The sequence below is a fragment of the Xenopus tropicalis genome, chromosome 5 (assembly GCF_000004195.4).
Source record: "Xenopus tropicalis strain Nigerian chromosome 5, UCB_Xtro_10.0, whole genome shotgun sequence".
Classification (NCBI taxonomy): Eukaryota; Metazoa; Chordata; class Amphibia; order Anura; family Pipidae; genus Xenopus; species Xenopus tropicalis.
In genome coordinates this window covers 40599948-40620991 of record NC_030681.2, presented here as the reverse complement: position 1 = coordinate 40620991, position 21044 = coordinate 40599948, and the positions used below count along the sequence as shown (strand labels likewise).

At 39.5% G+C, this 21044-nt stretch overlaps 1 protein-coding gene across 1 annotated transcript; it reads right to left on the bottom strand.

Annotated features, from left to right (window-relative positions):
- Positions 1 to 2092: 2092 nt before the first annotated feature.
- Positions 2093 to 17393, bottom strand: LOC100494563 (myelin and lymphocyte protein). Its single transcript, XM_002940339.5, has 4 exons — positions 17101 to 17393; positions 6655 to 6828; positions 4821 to 4946; positions 2093 to 2353 (listed from the first exon to the last, which is right to left on the bottom strand). The coding sequence occupies exons 1-4, from the start codon at positions 17197 to 17199 to the stop codon at positions 2279 to 2281; spliced, it is 474 nt and encodes a 157-aa protein (XP_002940385.1). The 5' UTR covers positions 17200 to 17393; the 3' UTR covers positions 2093 to 2278.
- Between the last annotated feature and the right edge of the window lie 3651 nt (positions 17394 to 21044).

Genomic DNA, 21044 nt, shown 5'->3' with positions numbered 1-21044 from the left:
TGATGGCAGATTCTGTTAATGCCTATAAGAGGGGCGTGGATAAGTTCTTGAACAAACATAGTATCCAAGGTTATTGTGATACTAAAATCTACAGTTGGTATTAATGTTTGTATATATAGCGTATGTAAGTAAGTGCATAGATAGGTTTGTGTGTGCTGGGTTTAGGCTCGGGTGCAGGCACATGTAGCCGATATACGCATGAAAACGCGAGAGAATGCAAAGTCTCGCGTTTTCATGCGTATATCGGCTACATGTGCCTGCACCCGAGCGTATTCCATTCATTCGGGTGCAGGCACAAGTAGCAGGCGTAGGGCTGATTTTTCGGCAAGCGTTTTTCCGCTTGCCGAAAAAATCAGCCCTACGCCGCGTGTGGCATCAGCCTTACTTAGAAGGGTTGAACTTGATGAACTCTGGTCTTTTTTCAACCCTTTGTAACTATAAGCTTGGTAGCTTATAGTTACATAGGGTTAAAAAAAGACCAGAGTTCATCAAGTTCAACCCTTCTAAGTTGAACGGAAGGGCAAAATTGGTCATATTATAGACCAATATATATATGTATGTATACTTTTATTTATAAAGCGCTATAAGGGTAAGCTACCTTTAGTCACACCTTTCTGATGTATCCTACATCTAGTTGATTAGAACAAATTGTTCTGTATAAAAATTATTTTTGTCAGAATTCCAGTTTATCTTATATATTTGTATTAATATGGCTGGTTTCTCTCTGGCCGTTGGTACACAGCACTCCAGTGGCTTATCATGCCAATGTTTAGAAGCTTCCTTCTCACTGATTCATCTCTACCAGTACCTGTTACACAACATATATATTTGTATTAACTGTCATTACACATTGCCCATTCATTCAACGTATATCTTTATACAATGCTAGTAAGATAGCATGTGAGCATGTCATATTTCCATGAAGTCAATTGCTATATGAGCTGGAAACAGATTTAGAATGTGCTTTTCAAAAAAAACTATGACTGCAATACTATGCATCATAATGCTCTAATAATCAGGGAAAATCACAAATCTTTCTTTATATACAGTTTTATCTTTTCTATATACTGGGCACATTCATTTTATCCTTGTTTGTAGGAGTACACTGAATCCAGAGCCGAGGTTGGAATGTGGGTTAATCCATGACTTTTTACTTTGGCACATTTTCAAAGTAGATGGAATATTCAGCCAGACCATGCAATCGGGGGTTTAGGGCAACCATGTCTATCTTTTCCATTCCAGAGTAGTCAATGGAGTATTGACAGCTAAATAGAGTTTCTGCCTATCTATCTTTCTAATTTTGTTTTAGCATATTAAAATGGCTTGATTGGCAAGCTGCAGCCTGCTTCTCATTGGTATGCCAGTGCTACCATTGCTACACATACTATGGCAACTAATGCGATAATATTGACATTAACTGCAGCACCACATGATTAAATGTGAACAAAAAATGAACAAAAAAAAATGTATATCCTGTTTGTGATAAATATATATATTTTAAACACCCAATTTCCTTCCAAATGCTTTGATGCATGATAAAAAAAACTTGATAGCAAAATATGACCAGCAGCCAAGAGACATTATCATCAGAACTTTGAATCAAAAGAACATATATATACAGGTATATATATATATATATATATATATATATGCCTGAAAGGGTACATGTCCCTGGTAAACAGGGACAGATGGGAACCGTAGTCTGATATATTGGTTACAGTTTAACAAGTTATTTGAGAATCATATACAAATACTGATGTTCTTTAGGCCCTAAAACTGAATAATAACCTTGCAATTGTAACTAAATTATCTTTGTAAATGAAGCCTTTATTTCAGTAACACAGTACTGCTTGTTGTAGGCACAGGTTGACAGCCAATGAGAAGGATTAAGTAAATGATATTGATTATAGCACTGAAAGGGTTGCAATATGTTGCAACATGTTGGATTGAAAAATGCAACTTCCTATGAAAAATGTAAGAGGAGATTTCCATGGAGTGAACATTGGTAGAGCAAACAGTAATACTCCTATTTCAGCTGTTTCAGTATCTTAATACACTCTTATAAACTCATAAACATTTAATTAGGAATCAATATGTTTTCATAATACATAATATGTATTTTATTGCATCAATGTATACAAAACAGGGATCCTATAAGGGGCAGTAAAAGAAGTTCTTCTAGTGTAACACATAATGGTATTGTAACATTAATGGCAGTTACAGTAAGGTAAACTGATAAATGATTTCTGTAGTTTACACTGAAAATATCTTTTTGGAATTAAGATCTCTTCCATCTTGATAAAGAGAAAATTGCGTGGATCACGTAAGATGTCGTTGCTAAATAGGCAAACACCTGCAAAAAAATGAGAAAAATGTTACTCCAATCTCTAATGGGTTTATACAATAAAGGTTTCTGGGCTCCTGTGCTACAAGATTGTGTAGAAGAAAATTGTTTCAGACTGTTGCAGATCATATAGGAATTATAGGGTCAAGGAAGTAATGCATAGCAACAAATCCAATTTGAGCATTAATGATTCTAACTGCAGGAGACTAGCAAAAGCTACTTCCTGATTGGCTGCTATGGCTTATTAGACCTGGATGAAACGCTAAACATTTCATCCACATGTAATGTAAAGGCTTGAGACATTGGTGTAATATTGGCAATAAATACATCATTTGAATCCTTCTGTGTCAAAAAGCCAACTTTTTTGTTAAAGTTCAGCTTTTCACTCTACTGCGCATGTGCAAGTGTGCGAAGAAGGAAGAGGAGAACACGCTCACAGGTGCCCCGGGCTGGTGCGGTTTTCTCCTAACAGGGGCACCAGCCGGGGGTAAAAGGTAAGCGATTAAAGTCACTTGGGGATGCCTAATATTTTGGCACCCCCAAGTGACTTAGCCTTTCCTTCTCCGTTAAAACCATTAAAACATTAAATAAACCCAATAGGATTGTTTTGTCTCCATTATAGATTTCTGCAGCTTAGTTACCATCAAGTACAAATTACTGTTTTATTATTACAGAGAAAGGGCAAATCATTTTTTAAAATTAGAATTATTTGCTTGTACTCAGTGGAAGATGGCCTTCTTTGCACACTTGTGCATGCGCAGTAGAGTTTTCAGGATAATGGGTTTCCAGATAAGGAATCCCATACCTATACCGTATGCATTGCCAGTTACAATTCGACTGCAAATCATGTAACACTATGTACATGTAGGAAATATGTAACCTACTACAAATTATTGATTTTTGGAGGTTTTAAAAAATATTGCCCCCCTTGACTTGCATGTGAATTGCCAGCGAGCACTAGTCGCTTGAAAGCAAAGTGGTCTGTATTTTCAGGCAACGATTGCCTGACGGGGGGCCGCACTCACAGTAATCACCAAGGTGCTAATGCCCTTAAGGGGGTTCTTCACTTTTGAGTTAACTTTTAGCATAATGTTGAGAGTAACATTCTGAGACAATTTGCAATTGGTATTAGTTTTTTAATAATTACGGAAAACACAACCTACTGTTCTTCCACTACAGTTTTAGGGGTACAACACCCAGACTCTCCACACTTCTTCGCCCTATAGCGGAGCAGGTTGCTTGTGCTTTTCTAAGCGATCCCATCCTTCATCTTTTTGTGGTGCCGCTCCGATCGCCCCAATTTTCCCATTGACTGTGACAGGGAAGATTTTCAAACTGCTGCCACTCTTGCAGCTTTGAAGCTACACTCCCCAAACTTGAATAACATAATCATGAGGTCACCCCAAATGATACAGCAAAATTTGTTGGATGATCCGAAGTAGGAGGAGCTAATAACAGCCAATCAAACTTCACTTATTGACTTTCAATGGGTAAATTTTAATTTGCTGCCACTTTTACAGCTTTGAGGCTACACTAACCAAACTTGAAACACATAGTCAAGGGGTCAACCTGAATGATATTTGTTATATAACTAAAAGTGGGCAGACCGCCAACTGCTAATCAGATTTCACCAAATGAATTTCATTGGTTTTATTTAAGCTGCTGCCTTTCTCACAGTATTTATGGCAGGATCCCCACACTTTGCAGATTTAGTCACTGGTGGATTGCAATTCAAGGTTAGTAAAAGTGGGAAAAGCCACCAACAACCAATCAGATTTCATTCAGTGACTTCACATGTTTTTCAAACCAACATAAAGTTTGTTTTCAATTCTCCTTTCTAACTTTTTTGTTCAGCGACTCCCAAGTTTGGAGTTTTAGAAGTTATCCTGTTGCTAGGGTCCAAATTACCTTAATAACCAGGTAGTTGTTTGAATGAGAGACGGGAATATGAATAGGAGAGGGAATGAACAAAAAGATAAGGAATAAAAAATAACAACAAAAATACAATTGTAGCCTCACAGAGTAATAGTTTTTTTTGCTACCGGGGTCAGTGACCCCCCATTTAAAAGGTGAAAAGAGTCAGAAGATGAGGGTAAATAATTCAAAAACTATAACAAATAAAGAGCAATTGAAAAAGTTTCTTAGCATTGGCCATTCTATAACATACTAAAACTTAACCTAAAACTAAACCACCCCTTTAAAGATAGATATGTTTATCCTTCCATAACCTGGGCTTGCTGGGAAAACTTTCAGTCGTAACATTGAAATGGTGGCTATAGGGGTTTTTAAGGTTTTTTGGCAATACCAGAAAAGTGTTTAAAGCCTCCACTGATGATCACTTAAACAAACGGGCTCCTTGATGCACACAGGCCAGCACTTAATGGACAACTATTACTTGGTGAATATCCATTTTCATTGGATTGGATTAACAAAAAAAAATTAAAAAAAAAAAAGGCTGTCCACTTTCCAAACTTACCACAGCTGCAACGTTTTCTTGGTATGTGGGCCCTGTGTATATGTAACCCATTAACACAGTCGCATTAGCTTGCAGCACAGAAGCACTAAGGTAGAACATTGCAGCAAAGGAGTGGTAAAATGCATCCTGGGGAAATGAAAAAAAAAATGAATGCAGTTTTAGTCATGGAGTGTCTAACTGAGAATATGTTTTGCATTAAAATTGACGCGCAAAAAAATGCATAAATCGCATGTGTTAAGTCGCATATCGCGTGCGTTAAATAGCGTGCAACCGAATGCGTAAATTTTACCGCATTGTGTTAATTAGCGCGCGGAAATAATACTAACGCATGATTCACAAACACTTAGGGGCTAATTTACTAAGACACGATTTAGAATCCGAATTGGAAAAATTCCGATTGGAAACGAACATTTTGCGACTTTTTCGTATTTTTTGCGATTTTTTCGGCGTCTTTACGATTTTTGCGTAAAAACGCGAGTTTTTCGGCGTCTTTACGATTTTTGCGTAAAAACGCGAGTTTTTCGGCGTCTTTACGATTTTTGCGTAAAAACACGAGTTTTTCGTAGCCATTACGAAAGTTGCGCAAAGTCGCGATTTTTTCGTAGCGTTAACACTTGCGCGCAAAGTCGCGCCTTTTTCGTAGCGTTAAAACTTAAAAGGCGCGACGTTTCGCGCAAGTTTTAACGCTACGAAAAAATCGCGACTTTGCGCAACTTTCGTAATGGCTACGAAAAACTCGTGTTTTTACGCAAAAATCGTAAAGACGCCGAAAAACTTGCATTTTTACGCAAAAATCGTAAAGACGCCGAAAAACTCGCGTTTTTACACAAAAAACATAAAGACGCCGAAAAAATCGCAAAATTACCGATCATTACGAAAAAAACGCAATCGGACGAATTCGGCCCGTTCGTGGGTTAGTAAATGTGCCCCTTAGACGCGCTAAATATCTCATTAGTCTGTGCGAAAAGTAACACCTACTTGGGGCAGGCGGTAATTATAGAAAAGTAGAGTTAATGAGCTTTTGGCAACACAATAAGGACTTTGCAGTGTTATTTATTCAAGTATGTGTTGGCCCCAGAGTGATGCAGCCTCCAGTTTGCAGGGAAATGGTCATTTTCAAAAAAAGTAGTTTTACAAACGTAATGCTGTGTATGGCTAATATGGCGTGCGCATGATAAGTAGCGCACGTGAGTTAATTAGCTTGTGTGACAAGTTACGCGCTGCGTTAATTAGCATTCATTGCGTAGAATACCGCACGAAAACAGTCTTCGCGACTTAAATAACGCAAACAGCATTGTGTCTAAATTAATGCAAATATCCTTTTAGTGAATCGTGCGTTAAGATACGAAAAATTAGACGCAATAAAAATTTTAACGCATGCTATAAATAGCGCTTGTTTTAATGCACTTTAGTGAATCAGCCCCTCTGTGTCTTTGTAAGTTTTTATTCTCTCAATCATATTAATGTATAACTTTTTATAAACAATTCTGCTCGTTGCTTCTTAAATATTCTGCATTTTACAAGCAGATACAAGGAATGGTTATTGAGAGTTTTGCATTCTGCAATTAAAATTTCATACATATTGCCCTTAAGGGTGAAGACACGATGAGCTTCTAGTAGAAGCTACTTTTTCATTGCTACTTAACTCCAGAAAATACCCTGCCATAGGCAATACTGAGAATTGCCTAGAGACAATTATCAATAAATGGTCAGCATTGTCTATTTTAGTAGCCGTGACAAGTAGCTGCTACTAGGATCTCCTTGTGTCTTCACCCTAAACCAATTTTTCTCAACATCAATGAAAATACAGTTTAATCTTAAGCACAAAACATACCAGAGATGTCCAGGAGGGTCTTTGTCCATGGGCTCCAACACAATACAATATCATAAAAGCAGTTGTAAATACAAAGCAGCCAATTGACACAAACATAACCCATCCTTGCGATAATGAATAGTCAGGAGGCATTGTAGTAGAAGCTACCAAAGTCCAAACCAGGCCACCAAAGACCTATAAGAATTAAAATGCAGATAACAAAGTTAGTTTCACATTTATAAAAATGTTTACCTTTTCATAAATATGCCATATATCAATTTGGATATAAAACAAATTTGCACGACTTGGAAGTTAAAGGGGTGGTTCACATTTACATTAACTTGTAGTATGTTATAGAATGGCCAATTTGAAGCAAATTCTCAACTGGTCTTCATTGTTTTTTATAGTTTTTAAATGATTTGCCTTCTCCTTCTAACCCTTTCCAACTTTTAAATGGGGGTCACTGACCCCGGCAGCCCAAACTCAGTGATAGCCCAAACTGCTCTGTGAGGCTACAACTTTATTGTTATAGTTACTTTTTATTTCTTATTTTTCTATTCATGTCCTCCCCTATAAATATATCATTCTCTCATTCAAACCACTTCCTGGTTGCTAAGGAAATTTGAACCCTAGCAACCAGATAACTGCTGATATTCTAAACTGGAGAGCTACTGACAAAAAGTGAAATAGTTAAAAAAACACAAATAATAAAAATGAACATCAATTCCAGATTGTCTCAGAATATTACATTCTACATGATTCTAAAAGTTAACTCAAATATGAACAACCCTTATAAGATTAAAGTGAGAAACTAACTTCCCTCAACTCTTAGGGGCACATTTACTAATCCACAAACGTCCGAAAAGCATCCAAATGCGTTTTTTCGTAATGATCGGTATTTTGCGATTTTTTCGGAAATTGTCGCGACTTTTTCGTAGCCTTCGCGCCGAGTACGAAAGTTTTGGATTCATTCAAGCTTCAGTATCGTGACTTTTCTTGGGCCAGGTTGGAGCTGCACAGTGCCATTGAGCCCTATGGGAGACTTTCCTTGGGCCGGGTTGGAGCTGCAGAGTGCCATTGAGCCCTATGGGAGACTTTCCTTGGGCCGGGTTGGAGCTGCAGAGTGCCATTGAGCCCTATGGGAGACTTTCCTTGGGCCGGGTTGGAGCTGCAGAGTGCCATTGAGCCCTATGGGAGACTTTCCTTGGGCCGGGCTGGAGCTGCAGAGTGCCATTGAGCCCTATGGGAGACTTTCCTTGGGCCGGGTTGGAGCTGCAGAGTGCCATTGAGCCCTATGGGAGACTTTCCTTGGGCCGGGTTGGAGCTGCAGAGTGCCATTGAGCCCTATGGGAGACTTTCCTTGGGCCGGGTTGGAGCTGCAGAGTGCCATTGAGCCCTATGGGAGACTTTCCTTGGGCCGGGTTGGAGCTGCAGAGTGCCATTGAGCCCTATGGGAGACTTTCCTTGGGCCGGGTTGGAGCTGCAGAGTGCCATTGAGCCCTATGGGAGACTTTCCTTGGGCCGGGTTGGAGCTGCAGAGTGCCATTGAGCCCTATGGGAGACTTTCCTTGGGCCGGGTTGGAGCTGCAGAGTGCCATTGAGCCCTATGGGAGACTTTCCTTGGGCCGGGTTGGAGCTGCAGAGTGCCATTGAGTCCTATGGGAGACTTTCCTTGGGTCAGGTTGGAGCTGCAGAGTGCCATTGAGTCCTATGGGAGACTTTCCTTGGGCCAGGTTGGAGCTGCAGAGTGCCATTGAGCCCTATGGGAGACTTTCCTTGGGCCGGGTTGGAGCTGCAGAGTGCCATTGAGCCCTATGGGAGACTTTCCTTGGGCCAGGTTGGAGCTGCAGAGTGCCATTGAGCCCTATGGGAGACTTTCCTTGGGCCAGGTTGGAGCTGCAGAGTGCCATTGAGCCCTATGGGAGACTTTCCTTGGGCCGGGTTGGAGCTGCAGAGTGCCATTGAGCCCTATGGGAGACTTTCCTTGGGCCAGGTTGGAGCTGCAGGGTGCCATTGAGCCCTATGGGAGGCTTCCAAAATCATGCTAAGTCTGAAAGTTTTGCCCGCAGTTAACGAGCGCTCAATACGAAAAAGTCGCGACAAGATACGAGCAAATCGTAATGGCTACGAACAATTCGCGCAAGTCGTAATGGTTACGAAAAAGTCGCAACAATTTACGAAAAAGTCGTAACGGCGACGAAAAAATCGCAAAAAATACGAAAAAGTCGCAAAATGTTCGTTTTCCAATAGGAATTTTTCCCATTCGGATTCGGATTCGTGGGTTAGTAAATCAGCCCCTAAGTTATTTCAAGAAATGCCATTGCCACAAACAGGTCTCCCAAATGCATGTTGGTAGGCCTTTAACTTTATTAGTTGGTCATTTTCGATTTTTCCCTATGGAAGAAAAGGGAATGGGAAAGTTGGGCTGAAGATATCAGGAGAGCTTAAATACACTGGGGAGACTAATAATGGGACAGATTTATCAGAACATACTGATTCGCTTCACCTTGGCTAAAAGGAAAAGTTGCTCTATTGTTTTATTTTATTATTTAATACACCACCCCTTTCACCATGTAATGATTTATAAGGAGCAGTGATGTTTTATATATTTAGCATTACTTATATGCAGTTTACTGAGTGATGTGTTAAAGCAACAGTTCTTTTTCAATCGCTTAAAAAAAGACAGACATACACACTCTACTCTGCCTCAATAACCCTCACAGCAGTTGAATCCTGCCATAGCACCTTTGCTTCTTTACATTTGCTTCAATACTCTACAGAAGCACACAGAACATAGAAGTCCATATTGGCACGTATTTATTCTGTAGCAAGGCTAACCATTGTTGCATATCATATATTATTCTTTAAATATTTGAAAAAAGATCACTCCCGACTCCTGTATCAGTTGTAGGTATATTCCTATTGCAATACATATTCTGTCTTTCTAACCCTCGGAGTTTAGTGTGTGCAACAGCACATATAGCAGGAACAGATTTATACTCAGACACAAGACAGCTAATTGCCATGAAATTAACCCAAACAGTTTATAAAATAGACTACCCAAGGGGCCAAAAGCAATGTAAATAGGCCTCACTTGAAAGGCTATTAAGGTTGCCATAAGATGTTGTTTCAGCCCCTTCAGAATGAATTGGCAGATTATCTGCCACTGTATGGGACACACTGATGGGCCTGTCCAACCAAAATCTGGCTGGAAATCATCAAAATATCAATTAGGCAGGTTTGAAAATAGAATGAGATGAGGAGCACATCCCCCCCTGAAGGTGTCCTTATCCAATGCATCTCAGTTGGACTCCCTTAATGATGCGATTGTTGGCTCTGAGGCCAACCATTGGAGCAGCTCAATATTGCCAGTTTGCTTGGTTTTTGCCCACCATGCCAGGCTGCTCATCTGGTGACCTCAAAATCAGGGTTACATATAAATAGGTGCAAGGTTCGGAACTGGTCTAATCACACAGAGCAACCAATCAGCAAGGACAGAAGCATTTACTAGTCACCCATGTGAAAGCAAACATCTCAGCATGGGCATTGTTTACCACACCAGCACATTTATTCTCCCAATGAATGGAGACACTTTATAGAATACGTTCTCTGTTAGAAATGAGGAAAAAAAAGCAAAAGGAATGAGCATGAAAAAAATCTCATGCGTCAGATTCTTTTCAGATGTCTTTCCTGTGAATTGTAAAAATATGTAGCCTGAACTTTTGGTATATACTGCATTATTTCAAACAACAAAGGAGAGGTACCTTGCCTCTGCTACGTATAATTCTTGTCTGTTTGATACATAAGATTATTCATATTTAGTTCTCTTGCCCTTTGCAAGTTTACGTGTGACCTTACTAGAACTAAGTAGCATACTGAGTTGACCTACATGCTCATGAGGAATTTTGACCACCACAGTATCTTAAGCAGGGGTCCCCAGCTTTGTTTTTACCCTGGAGCCACTATCAAATATAAAAAGAGCTGGGGAGCAACGCAAGAATGAAAAATGCATCTGGGGTTACAAAAATGGAGCTGCAATTGGCTATTTGGTAGCCCCTATGTAGACTGGCAGCCTATAGGAGACTCTATTTGGCAATATACCTGTTTTTAATGCAAACAAAACAAAACAAATACGTTGCTTCAACTTTCCGAAGTTGCTGGAACTCCTTGTGAGTTCTCCTTATACTATTGTTTTCTATGTCACCCTAAAAGTGAATTTAAAGGTGGACTATCCCTTTAGTACTAGAGAAAATGTGTAATTACCATATGATTAATACAGGAGGTAAAATAGCAAATGCCACTTCAGAAAAAACTATAATCCAGAAGGGGACCTGCCACCTATTAATTCCAAATTAATTTTTATTTTTCTGGTCAAGCAAAATAAACTTAACTTACACTATTTAAATTTTCTATTCCTTCAGTCTTTGAACTCATAATCACAGCAGCAGACAGGTGCCATTGTGTAGGTACTGTTATTAAGGCAAGCTTTGTATCATTCTCACAGTTAGACGATGAGGACAGAGGGGGGAAGAGAAAAGTGCAATGACACCTAGGTAGTGCAGAAGGAACAGAGGTGGGGCAGCCAATGTATGATTGACAGCTAAACATTTTTAAATACCCAACAGGTATAGATGTTTTCATAAAAAAAAACAGATTTTAGGTTTCAAGTTTTTACAATTTTTTTTATGTCTGCCTGACAGACCCCTTTAAACACACATTGGTGTTTGGTCGCATTTTATTGTTTTTTTACGTCATATTTTATTCTATGTTTTTAAAAGCCTAAGAGTGAGGGGTGGGTGATGATATCAATGGAGGCAGACAGTATCATCAGGGGAGGGTCTATGTGGAAAGCAAGAACTAAGCACTTATAAGAGGCGATAAGGCAGCAGAGTAGTGTTGAGCGAATTTTTGCGCCAGGCAAATTTCTACATTTTGCCATTGGCGAATTGTTTCGTGAAACTTCTGTGAAAATTCGTAAAGGAAAAATTTGTTGTGCGGTATTTTTTTTGTTGTGGGTCAAATTGGGCAAATGGGTCAGGTAAAATCGGGCGCTGTTGCGTAAAAAAAAGTTGCGGTCGCAGAAAAAAGGGTGTGGTCACACCAAAAAGCGCGGGCGACAAAAAGAATATACGCGGGCGACAAAAAAAAATCGCACAACAAATGTGAATTTTTCGCCGTTTTGCAAATTTTATGGTGAAGCGAAATGGGACAGATTCGCTCATCACTACAGCAGAGGACATCATCGGAGGAAGGTATTCAAATACAATGGCAGTACATTTGTAATACCGGCTCTAGCTTGTGATTTACTGGCTAGGCTGGTCAAATACCAGGAGGGTAGCAACCCTATATTAAAACTGAGCGCATTGAGCATAAAAATGTGGTAACCCATAGCAAATGTTGTGGCTTTAGGGTGGAGGCAATGAAAAAAACATCACTAATCCCTGCAAATACCTATATCCCTATTTGTACTTTTAGCAGAGATGTTTCTGATGGGCAAGGCCTGGGCGTTGACTGCAATAATTACTCTATGTGAGGCCTTGGGAGAGAAACCTAAAGCCCTCAGTATATTTCTATTTTAACTGGAGAACAAATTCTTAGTGACAGGTTCTTAAAAAAATACAGATAAAAGGCATGCAAACGCTATTTTCCCATCCGCTTACTATGTATCTCTGCATGTCACTGCACTGTCACTATCACATACATAAACAAGGATTCCCACCTAGAATTTCGAAACAATTCATGTCTATGAAGCTTCTCAATCATCCATGTCATGATATACAGTATCTAGTAGAATAAAGTCTAAAGAAATTGGAGTTTTTTTGAGTGGCTTGTTCCATTCAACTGAGTGGTAGGGAATTCGGTGAGGGAAACTCACGGGTGTGTGAAAGTGAGATCCAGTCACATGATTCTCACTGATGCAGGTGTTAATCTTTCAAGACTGAAAGTGTGAATTGTTGTAAAATGCCGGGGTAAGGACGTCAAAGCGGCATTGTATGTTGCTGACAGGTGGTGTTGCATCCTCTGTTCAGGGATGGTTTTTCCAGTTTGGCAAAAATGGCCTCTTTCACACCTCTTTCTAACCATCTGTCTTCTCTGTCCAAAATATGCACCTTCTTGTCCTCAAAGGAGTGTCTCTTTGAGATGTAGATAGACGGCTGCGTCTTAAAAAGTTAGCCCTCCTATGTTGGGCCGTTCTCTTACAGAGCAGTTGTTTTGTCTCCCCAATGTATAGATCTCTTCACTGCACTGGGCAACATAGATCACATAACTTTTTTTATGTGTTTTGGTGTTGGGTCTTTAGGGTGCACCAACTTCTGTCTCAGGGTTTTGCTGGGTTATAAAAACACAGGAATGTGATGTTGAACTGAAGCCATTCGGATGAGCGGTGAAACATTTTCAGGAACACTCAGAAGGTCCAGTTGCAATTCTACCAGATATGTTGTTTTGATGAAATGTTACCTGTGGTACTGAATTGAGCGTTTTCCACTTTTACTAGTAAATGTGCTATTTTCTCTATGTTATTTCCTATCTTGGCTGTGGTCCTACAGTGTTTGAAATAATTCAGCAGGCACGAATTCGTTGTGAATTTTCACGTTTTGCCATTGGCAGATTATTTCGCGAAAGGGGCAACAAAATTTGTTGTGCGTGTAAAAAAATGACGCGCGTAAAAAGAAAATGTCGCGCAGGTCAATTTTTTTTGACGCACAGCATTTTTTCCTGTTTTGTGGATTTTTTGCTGTTTCTAGATTTGCAAATTTTCAAAGAAGCAAAACGGGACAGATTCGCTCATCACTAATTATTATTTGTTCTTAGTTTTCCAGTAGTATTGCAATTAAAACATTACAGGACCTCACCCCTACTTACAGTAAGTAATTTCACCTTAGAAGCTATTTTTCTTTTGCAAGTCTCAGCTCCATCATTACTATTGCAGATATACAATGTTAGGATTTAAAAGTTGCAAACAATCTCCAAATGAACTTGTGTTTGTTTTAGCCATGCTTCCTTGCTCAAAGTCTCTTCCTTTAACCCCTACTATTGCCTTATTCTGTTCAAATACAGTATCTCCACCCATGCTCCCATCAATATATTCAGGCACTTACACACAATGCCACTTTTCCTCCAGCTTTTACTGACCTCAAGGGGGGTTTCTCTAAAAAACCATGGTCCCTGTTGCATACTTACCTTTGCCTAGACCATTTTCGCTCCTCTTTCAGATTCCCATACTTCTGCTTAGCTCCCCCTTTGTGTGCTCTTTTCAATATTTGGGCTTTAACTATCAAATCTCCATTGAAGGGGAATTGGCACCCAGATATAAAAAGCTGTATAAAATGTCCTTTTCAAATTTAACATGAATCCCCAATTCTATAAAAACATATATCTCAGCTGTCCAGGGCCGGAACTAGGGGTAGGCAGAAGAGGCAGCTGCGTAGGGCACAACGATTAGGGGGGGACCCCTAGTCCTCCTTCTTTGCCATTGCCCCTGCTGCTTGTCATTAGTGGTGGGGGCAATGACCCCTCGCATCACACCCCCCCAAACTGCCCATGCACGCCAAAGCACGGGGGAGGGGTTGAGGTGGCCAACCAGGCGCCCTTGGTCTGCCCCTGCAGCTGTCAATCATATATTGCCTGCCCTCATGCCTCAGGCACAGAAATTATTTTCACTTTTATTTTTGTATTTCTTAGAAATCACAGCCCTCCTCACGTGGCCCCGCCCTTCTCATTGTCTATAACTGTGTAACCTGTGCATGGGCATCCGTTCCCCCATTCTGGCCAATACATTAGATTTTGGTATAATTCAAAGCTCCATTAAAGGGACCATTAAACCAGTCACCCATACATAAAAAGATGTATAATAAATGAAACCCCAGTTCTTTTTTTATTAAAACATCCATATATCTTTAAAAACAAATACTTTTACTATTATTTCTGCACTTTCTAGAAGTCACTGTGCTCCTCACATGATTCCGCCCTTCGTACTGTCTATAACTATGTAGCCTGTGCATGGGAATATGCATCAGTTCCCCCATTCTGACCCATACTTGGTATAATGTTATAATGCAAAACTTGCCTTGATAACAGTTTCACAACATGGTGCCTGCCTATATGCTGTATTGAGGAATACAAAAGGAAACAAGATTTCAAAAAATGATATAGTGTAACTAAAGTTCATTTTGCGCATCTGGCATAATAAAATAGGATTTTAAATCCTTTGTTAAAGTAACAGGTCCTCTTTAATCCACCTGTTTTGCTCAGCATCATTATTTGTCTTAACAGAAATTTTCCCTGAATGATACTGCCATTGCCTCTCTGCTCTCTCATGGTGGCCCCTCCGTCTCTTATACTCCTATATATATGTATATATCTATACAGACCTACCTCAGCTGTTTCCACCAGATTCACTGAAGAATATTTACAGACCTGCTAGCTTTTGCTGACTTGGCCACCCTATTAGTCCAGTCAGTGTCAGGATAACTGAAGTCACCCATGATAACAACTTAACCTAATTGGGAAGCCTCTTCCATTTGCAATAGTAGCTGAGCCTCACTGCACTAAAAATGTTGGAAGTGTCAATTCATATTCTATTATTTTATTATTTCCTGTTAGCTCTATTTATGTATTGTTTGAATGCACAGTGCTAAATATACAATTAGCTCTATAAACATACACTTACATACATACAATTACATACAATTATTTAAGCACTTTTGAATGTAAAAATGAGAAATGATACTCTTCAAGAGCGCAATGCACATGTGCCAATCACTGGGGAAGCAGGTATCCCTCTCAGCTCTGCTGCTGAATTTAGCAACTATGTAGCGGCAGGCTGGAGACATATTTTCTGCATTTTTTTAGTTTACCATAGAAGTACCCACAGGCAATAGATTTTTCTGATTATGGTTCATCTGGCCAGTTAAATTCACCCTAATTGTATTTCTTTGTAAAAGTAGGAGAAACATATCAGAGTGTCCCTAAAATTGGACAACAAAAGGAAAAATTTGATTGAGTGCCAAAGGGAAGACTAGACTGGGATTCAGATTAGGCCCTGGCATTTCAAGTAAACAGAGGCTTTAACAGCCCACACCAGCCCAATAAATAGTGACTGTCTATGGCATCTTACAGCAGCCCCTCTTGCCAGAATCCACAGATTGCCAGTCCAAGCCTGCCATAGAGTACTGCCCAAGTGCAAATTTCCTAGTGTTGATAGATGAGATCTACAGTGTAATGTAAGGGGAATCCTCTCTTTAATGCCTCAAAGACAGGCAAATGTGTTAATTGAATATTTATTTATTTCCTGATTTTATATATAGCACAGACATTTTCACAACGCTTTACAGAAATTTAATGTCATTCACATCAGTCCCTGCCCCAGAGGAGCTTACAGTCTAAGGTCCTATCACATTCACACACACTATGGTCAGTTTAGTCAGAAGTTAGTTAACCTGCCTGTATGTTTCTGGAGTGTGGGAGGAAACACTTACAGACACAGGGAGAACATACAAACTCCTTGCAGATAGTGCCCTCACTGAAATAGAACCCCTGCACAACAAGGCATTGCACCAACGTGCTATGGGCGAAGTTGCTTGAAATTATGTTTTCATTTATTAGGCAAAATTTTATCTTTGCGGTTGACATGCCTTTTAAAGGGGACCTATCGCAAAAGTTGAAACCCAATTTGAACTCTCCAAACATAGATCAATGAAAAATTCTGTACCGGTTGCAAAATAATCACGTTACTCATCACTCCCTACGCTTACTCTCTTTCTCAGCAGCTAACTTATTTCATTCAGGTCTCAGGTTTCAGAAGCCTGATTTGACAGTTAGGTCTAATACAGCCTTTGGGGGCTCCTTTGATAACTTAAAATCGCCAGAAATCCTGTCTCTATATATCCAGGATTTGCACCAAAGTCAGTTATGTTGTTAGTTTTGAGCAAACACTAAAACATGTTATAGGAAAGAGAGTTCCCCCCTCTAAAAGATATATTAGATCTGTCAATGAATATCTGACATCCAACTCCTGCATGGTGAGAGAAAGAAGAAAACAGATGCTGAGAGGGGAAGAGTGGGGACTAACTTGGTTATTTCAGAAATAAAACTTTTAATTGATGGCACTTAGAGACTTTCTTATCTCAGCATGATGCCTATTAAATGTTCATTTTCGCAATAATTCCCCTTTAATCTGTCTAAAAAATAGCATTTTTAAAAACTAAATTCTAAGCAAGTTTAGCTTTCTAGAGCAATTGTATTATTTGCCTCTGTAGTACATTTTAGCTTATGTAAAAACTTTTTCGCCGCCTCAATCAAATTAAGCAGAGAAAATGTAGCTCAAAAAAACCACCAAGAATAAAACGAAGGAATATTTGGGATTGACATCTGTAGTCCATAGAACATTCTCTGAACAATGCGCCACTGCAAGTGTATCAGACAAATATATCTAAAGAGATGTATCAATCGCACAAAACTACTTACAAATTCACATATCATAAGCGCATCTGGAAAACTGCGCAGGGTTCCACAACCTGATGGTAAGGGGTCGCTGTAGACAGGTGCTGCGGCGCCAGATGCCATTGTAGAATTTGTATCTTCTGCTGGATATTCTTTCGAACTTGCAGAGCTCTCTCAAAAGAATCCTTCTACCCTCAGCCACACCAAATACAGAGCTTTTGTGCTTTCTGCAGAAAAATTAGAAACTCAGAGTCATCACCCCACCTTTTTGTGATGGCTAAATTATGCTCAATCACACATAAATGCCTTCATTTGCTTTAAGAGTCAGGAAACAATGTCACCAAACCACTCTTTCATTGTCCTAAAGAGGTGGGTGCAAAACATCCTCTTCTATAAGGCTCTCCTCCCATGGTTTATATACTAGTATGCCTATTCATGTGTGTTGCTTTCTAAAAATATTTGTATGCTGCTGCTTGTGCTTCATAACTGCCAAACAATACAAGAAAAATTAGAGGTGCTAAAAACTTTCCAGGTTAACATACCATAACATAAAATATGTGTAAACTGCTCAACATTACCAATAGCTAACAGTCAGCAATGCCTTTTGATTTGACAAAAAGTAAAAGCAAAGATCCGAGTGGGGTTCCACTGCAAGTAAAGTTTAGTAATAGTGATGAGCAAATCTGTCCTGTGTCAAAACAAAAGGCGCATACGGCAAAAAAAAAAAAAAAAAAGGAAAGTCGCGTGTGTCAAAACAAAATGTTGCATGCATCCAAAGATTTGACATGCAACATTTTTTTGATGAGCATGATTTTTTTTTGACACGCACTGGGCGCTCACTGATTTTTTACGCATCTTATTTTTGTGAGCCATTCATGCAAAAAATCCGCCAATGGCAAAACGTGGACATTCAGCACAAATCCATGCCTGGCGAAAAATTTCGCTCATCACTATTCAGTAGTGAAGTGGTTAAAAGAGGTTGTAACTGAGTTTCTATAATGCATCTGCTTTATATTTTGTATTTGTTAAGAGTCAAAGTATAGCACAGCACTACAACCATTCCTTTTGTGATTATACAAAAGGCAGCTAAGCATTAGTGATGAACAAATCTGGCCCATTTTGCTTCACCAGAAAATGTGCAAAACTTTGAAAAGAATCATGAAAAAAATGCGCAAAAAATGATACGTGTCAAAAATTTTCCCATAAATCCATGCCTGCCAAAAATTTCACTCATTACTACTAAGCATCATACACAAACTAGGACAGCAATAAGCAGTAGAAGAGGTTGTTTTTTATTCTGTTGCTGCTGTTGGCAGCAGAGTTTGCAGCTGATGCCAATTCTCTTCTCACTGAATAAACCCAACTTTATGAATGAACCAAGCAGTTGCAATCCCCAAAATTTCTCCAAGGTCAGTTACATGTAAAACCTCTCTTAATATACTGTTAATACTTGGGTGAAAATGGACTTCTGTATAATTGCGTTCTGCTCCATCTCCAGACTCGATTGCATCTCCAGGTCACTCTCACCAAACACTGGAAATGTCTCCAGAATTCTGTCCGAATTGTGATGAAATTCGCACACAGTTGCCGTAATTTTGGTTAATTGGCCGATTTGTAGTAGCCACAGTGCAATGGCACCAAGAACATTTTCCCCTTGTGAAGGCAATAGCACTCATGCCACCCATTGCTACAGCAATAGGTTACGTAATATCTATGTGTAACCATATCAATAGCAGGCAAGGATCAAAATAATAAAAAAATATTAAAATAATAAAATTATGGACAGCTTTACATAAACTCATGCATGCTGAAGCTCACACATGCCTGCTTCCACTTCTGGCCCTGATATTTGTTGTGTTGATGTACAGGATAGGCCCTAACATTTTAGAGTTTTGTAAGACTGAAGAGGTTCTTTTAAGTTGATAAAAAATAGTTCTACTAAAGATATTAGGGTTCATTTACAAAGGAGTACTTTTATAGAAGGAAAAAATTATATGATCAAGTGGTGCATCAACTGACAATCACTAGGTTTTGCCCTCATAATAAAAAGGATAATATTCAAGCAAAGTTTTAACATTTCACATTTATTCTTCCTACATGTAAATGTTATACATCTAAATACCCACAGCTAATGATTTTACCCCCCGAAAAAAAAGTCTCCATGGAATGGAAAAAGTCTCAGCGAAAAAACGCCTATTGACATCAAAGCATTTTGCAAAGGTTCACAATGTGAGCACAATGTTTTGAAGATTTTTCACCAAAGCAAAACAGGACAGATTCTCTCATCGATATTTTAAACACTTAACAACTTAATAACAAACCTAAATTGTTGTAAAAGCTTGCATGTTAAGCACAAGGGATTATTCTACAAGTCTAGTTGTGGTCTCTGCAATTTCCCCGCAGTCAGTAAAACCCCTTTCATTAAAGTTGCACTTCCATATAGTTGCACTCAGGTTCCCTTCCTGCCTTTTATTCTAAATTGAGCGCTGCTGCACCTATTGACGCAGGGGAGCCCTGGAGCTTCTGACACCTCTGGACCAGGTGGTAGCTCAAGGGTTCCCTCAGTGCCCTGTGTAAATCGCTGCAGTTCTGGTACACAGAAAGAATAGGGCACACATGTCACTTGCATGCTGAACACGGGAAATGATGCCAGGCAGACTAAGAAATTATGCAGTGCAGTTGTGCCTGATTTGCAACAAAGCACACAAGCAATGTTCATTTTGGCAAATCGGACACAATTGCAGTAGGTGAAGCACAATTGCATCGAGAGCATCAGCACTTTGCAACAGCAATGAGGCCTGAATTCTTGGAAAAAATGGTGTATGGTGGCAAAAAGCATTCTGCGCTCAAAATTGTTCACTGCACTATTCATGTTCCTCTTCCTATAAAAGCCATACATAAAATCCAGTATTACTGGGGCACCAACTATTTTTGTTTAAAAAAGCACCCAAGCTGGCCCCCCTGAACTAGTACTATTTAGCTCAGAAATATGCAACTTGTGTGTGGGAAAATGCTGCATTTTGATTAAAGCCATGGTAGAGTGTGTGAAATCTTGTTCTGTAAAGGGCCTCTATGGAATGTAAAGTGCTCTTCTGGCTTCATCCTGTATAGCAGTGACACGTGTCAAGTCTCTGCATCACAGTATGTTGCATTAAAGTAGCTTGATTAATTGAACTTTGCATGAAGCTTTGTCAATGGTGGTTGTCTAGTATCTGCTGTCTGGAGCCAGAAGGAACTCATTAAGGACAGAGACACACAAGGAGATTAGTCACTCCGCAATTTATCTCCTCTGAATGCTTTCCTACCAGCGAAACTTTATCCGACTTCAGAAAGCCATAGCAACACATATGTATTCCTACTGCAACTAATCTCCTTGTCTGTCTCTGGTGTAAATGACCCCTTATTTTTAACCAGATTTTTTGTATTACAATTGAAAGTTTTGAAAGACCTTTCCAGCTGTAAGTGGACACTCAAAATGAGATATTTTCTGTGTTACAATTCTGTGCAATTGAAACTAATCTCCACCTATCTGTGGTGTCATGTAGAAATCCCGGATCCCCCTATCAAAATTTATTCAGGGGGTTCCCAGAAATTAGGCTCTTTTAGTGCAAAGAGCTCTCTGTACTATTGATGTGGGCCCAATCAGTCCAATGGGAGTGCAGAAAAGGTAACTGTGACGGGGGATGAGGGAAATAAAGAAATGCCCCTGATGACTGTGCATTTTTGTGAGTGCAATGAAAATAACTTGTGGGTGGACTTATTGTAGTTTCTGTGTTTGGTTCTCAGGAAAAAGAAAGTGGGAACCACAAAATGAATTACTGTTACAAGTGCATTCTTCTGTGACTATAATCCCTACTATCGCCATGTCAGTCATCTCGTTGTTATCCAACATACTAATATAACCATGCAATTTTTGCTTATCAAGGCAAGCTGTAAAAAAATGGTGGATATAGAGCTCTCTAGGTTTG

Coding starts and splice junctions, on each gene's coding strand:
- LOC100494563 (XM_002940339.5), bottom strand. CDS start 17,199: ATGGCATCTGGCGCCGCAGCACCTGTCTACAGCGACCCCTTACCATCA. Junction 4,947..6,654: donor GACCCTCCTGGACATCTCTG/GTATGTTTTGTG, acceptor TCATTTCCCCAG/GATGCATTTTACCACTCCTT. Junction 2,354..4,820: donor AAGAAAACGTTGCAGCTGTG/GTAAGTTTGGAA, acceptor ATTTTTTTGCAG/GTGTTTGCCTATTTAGCAAC.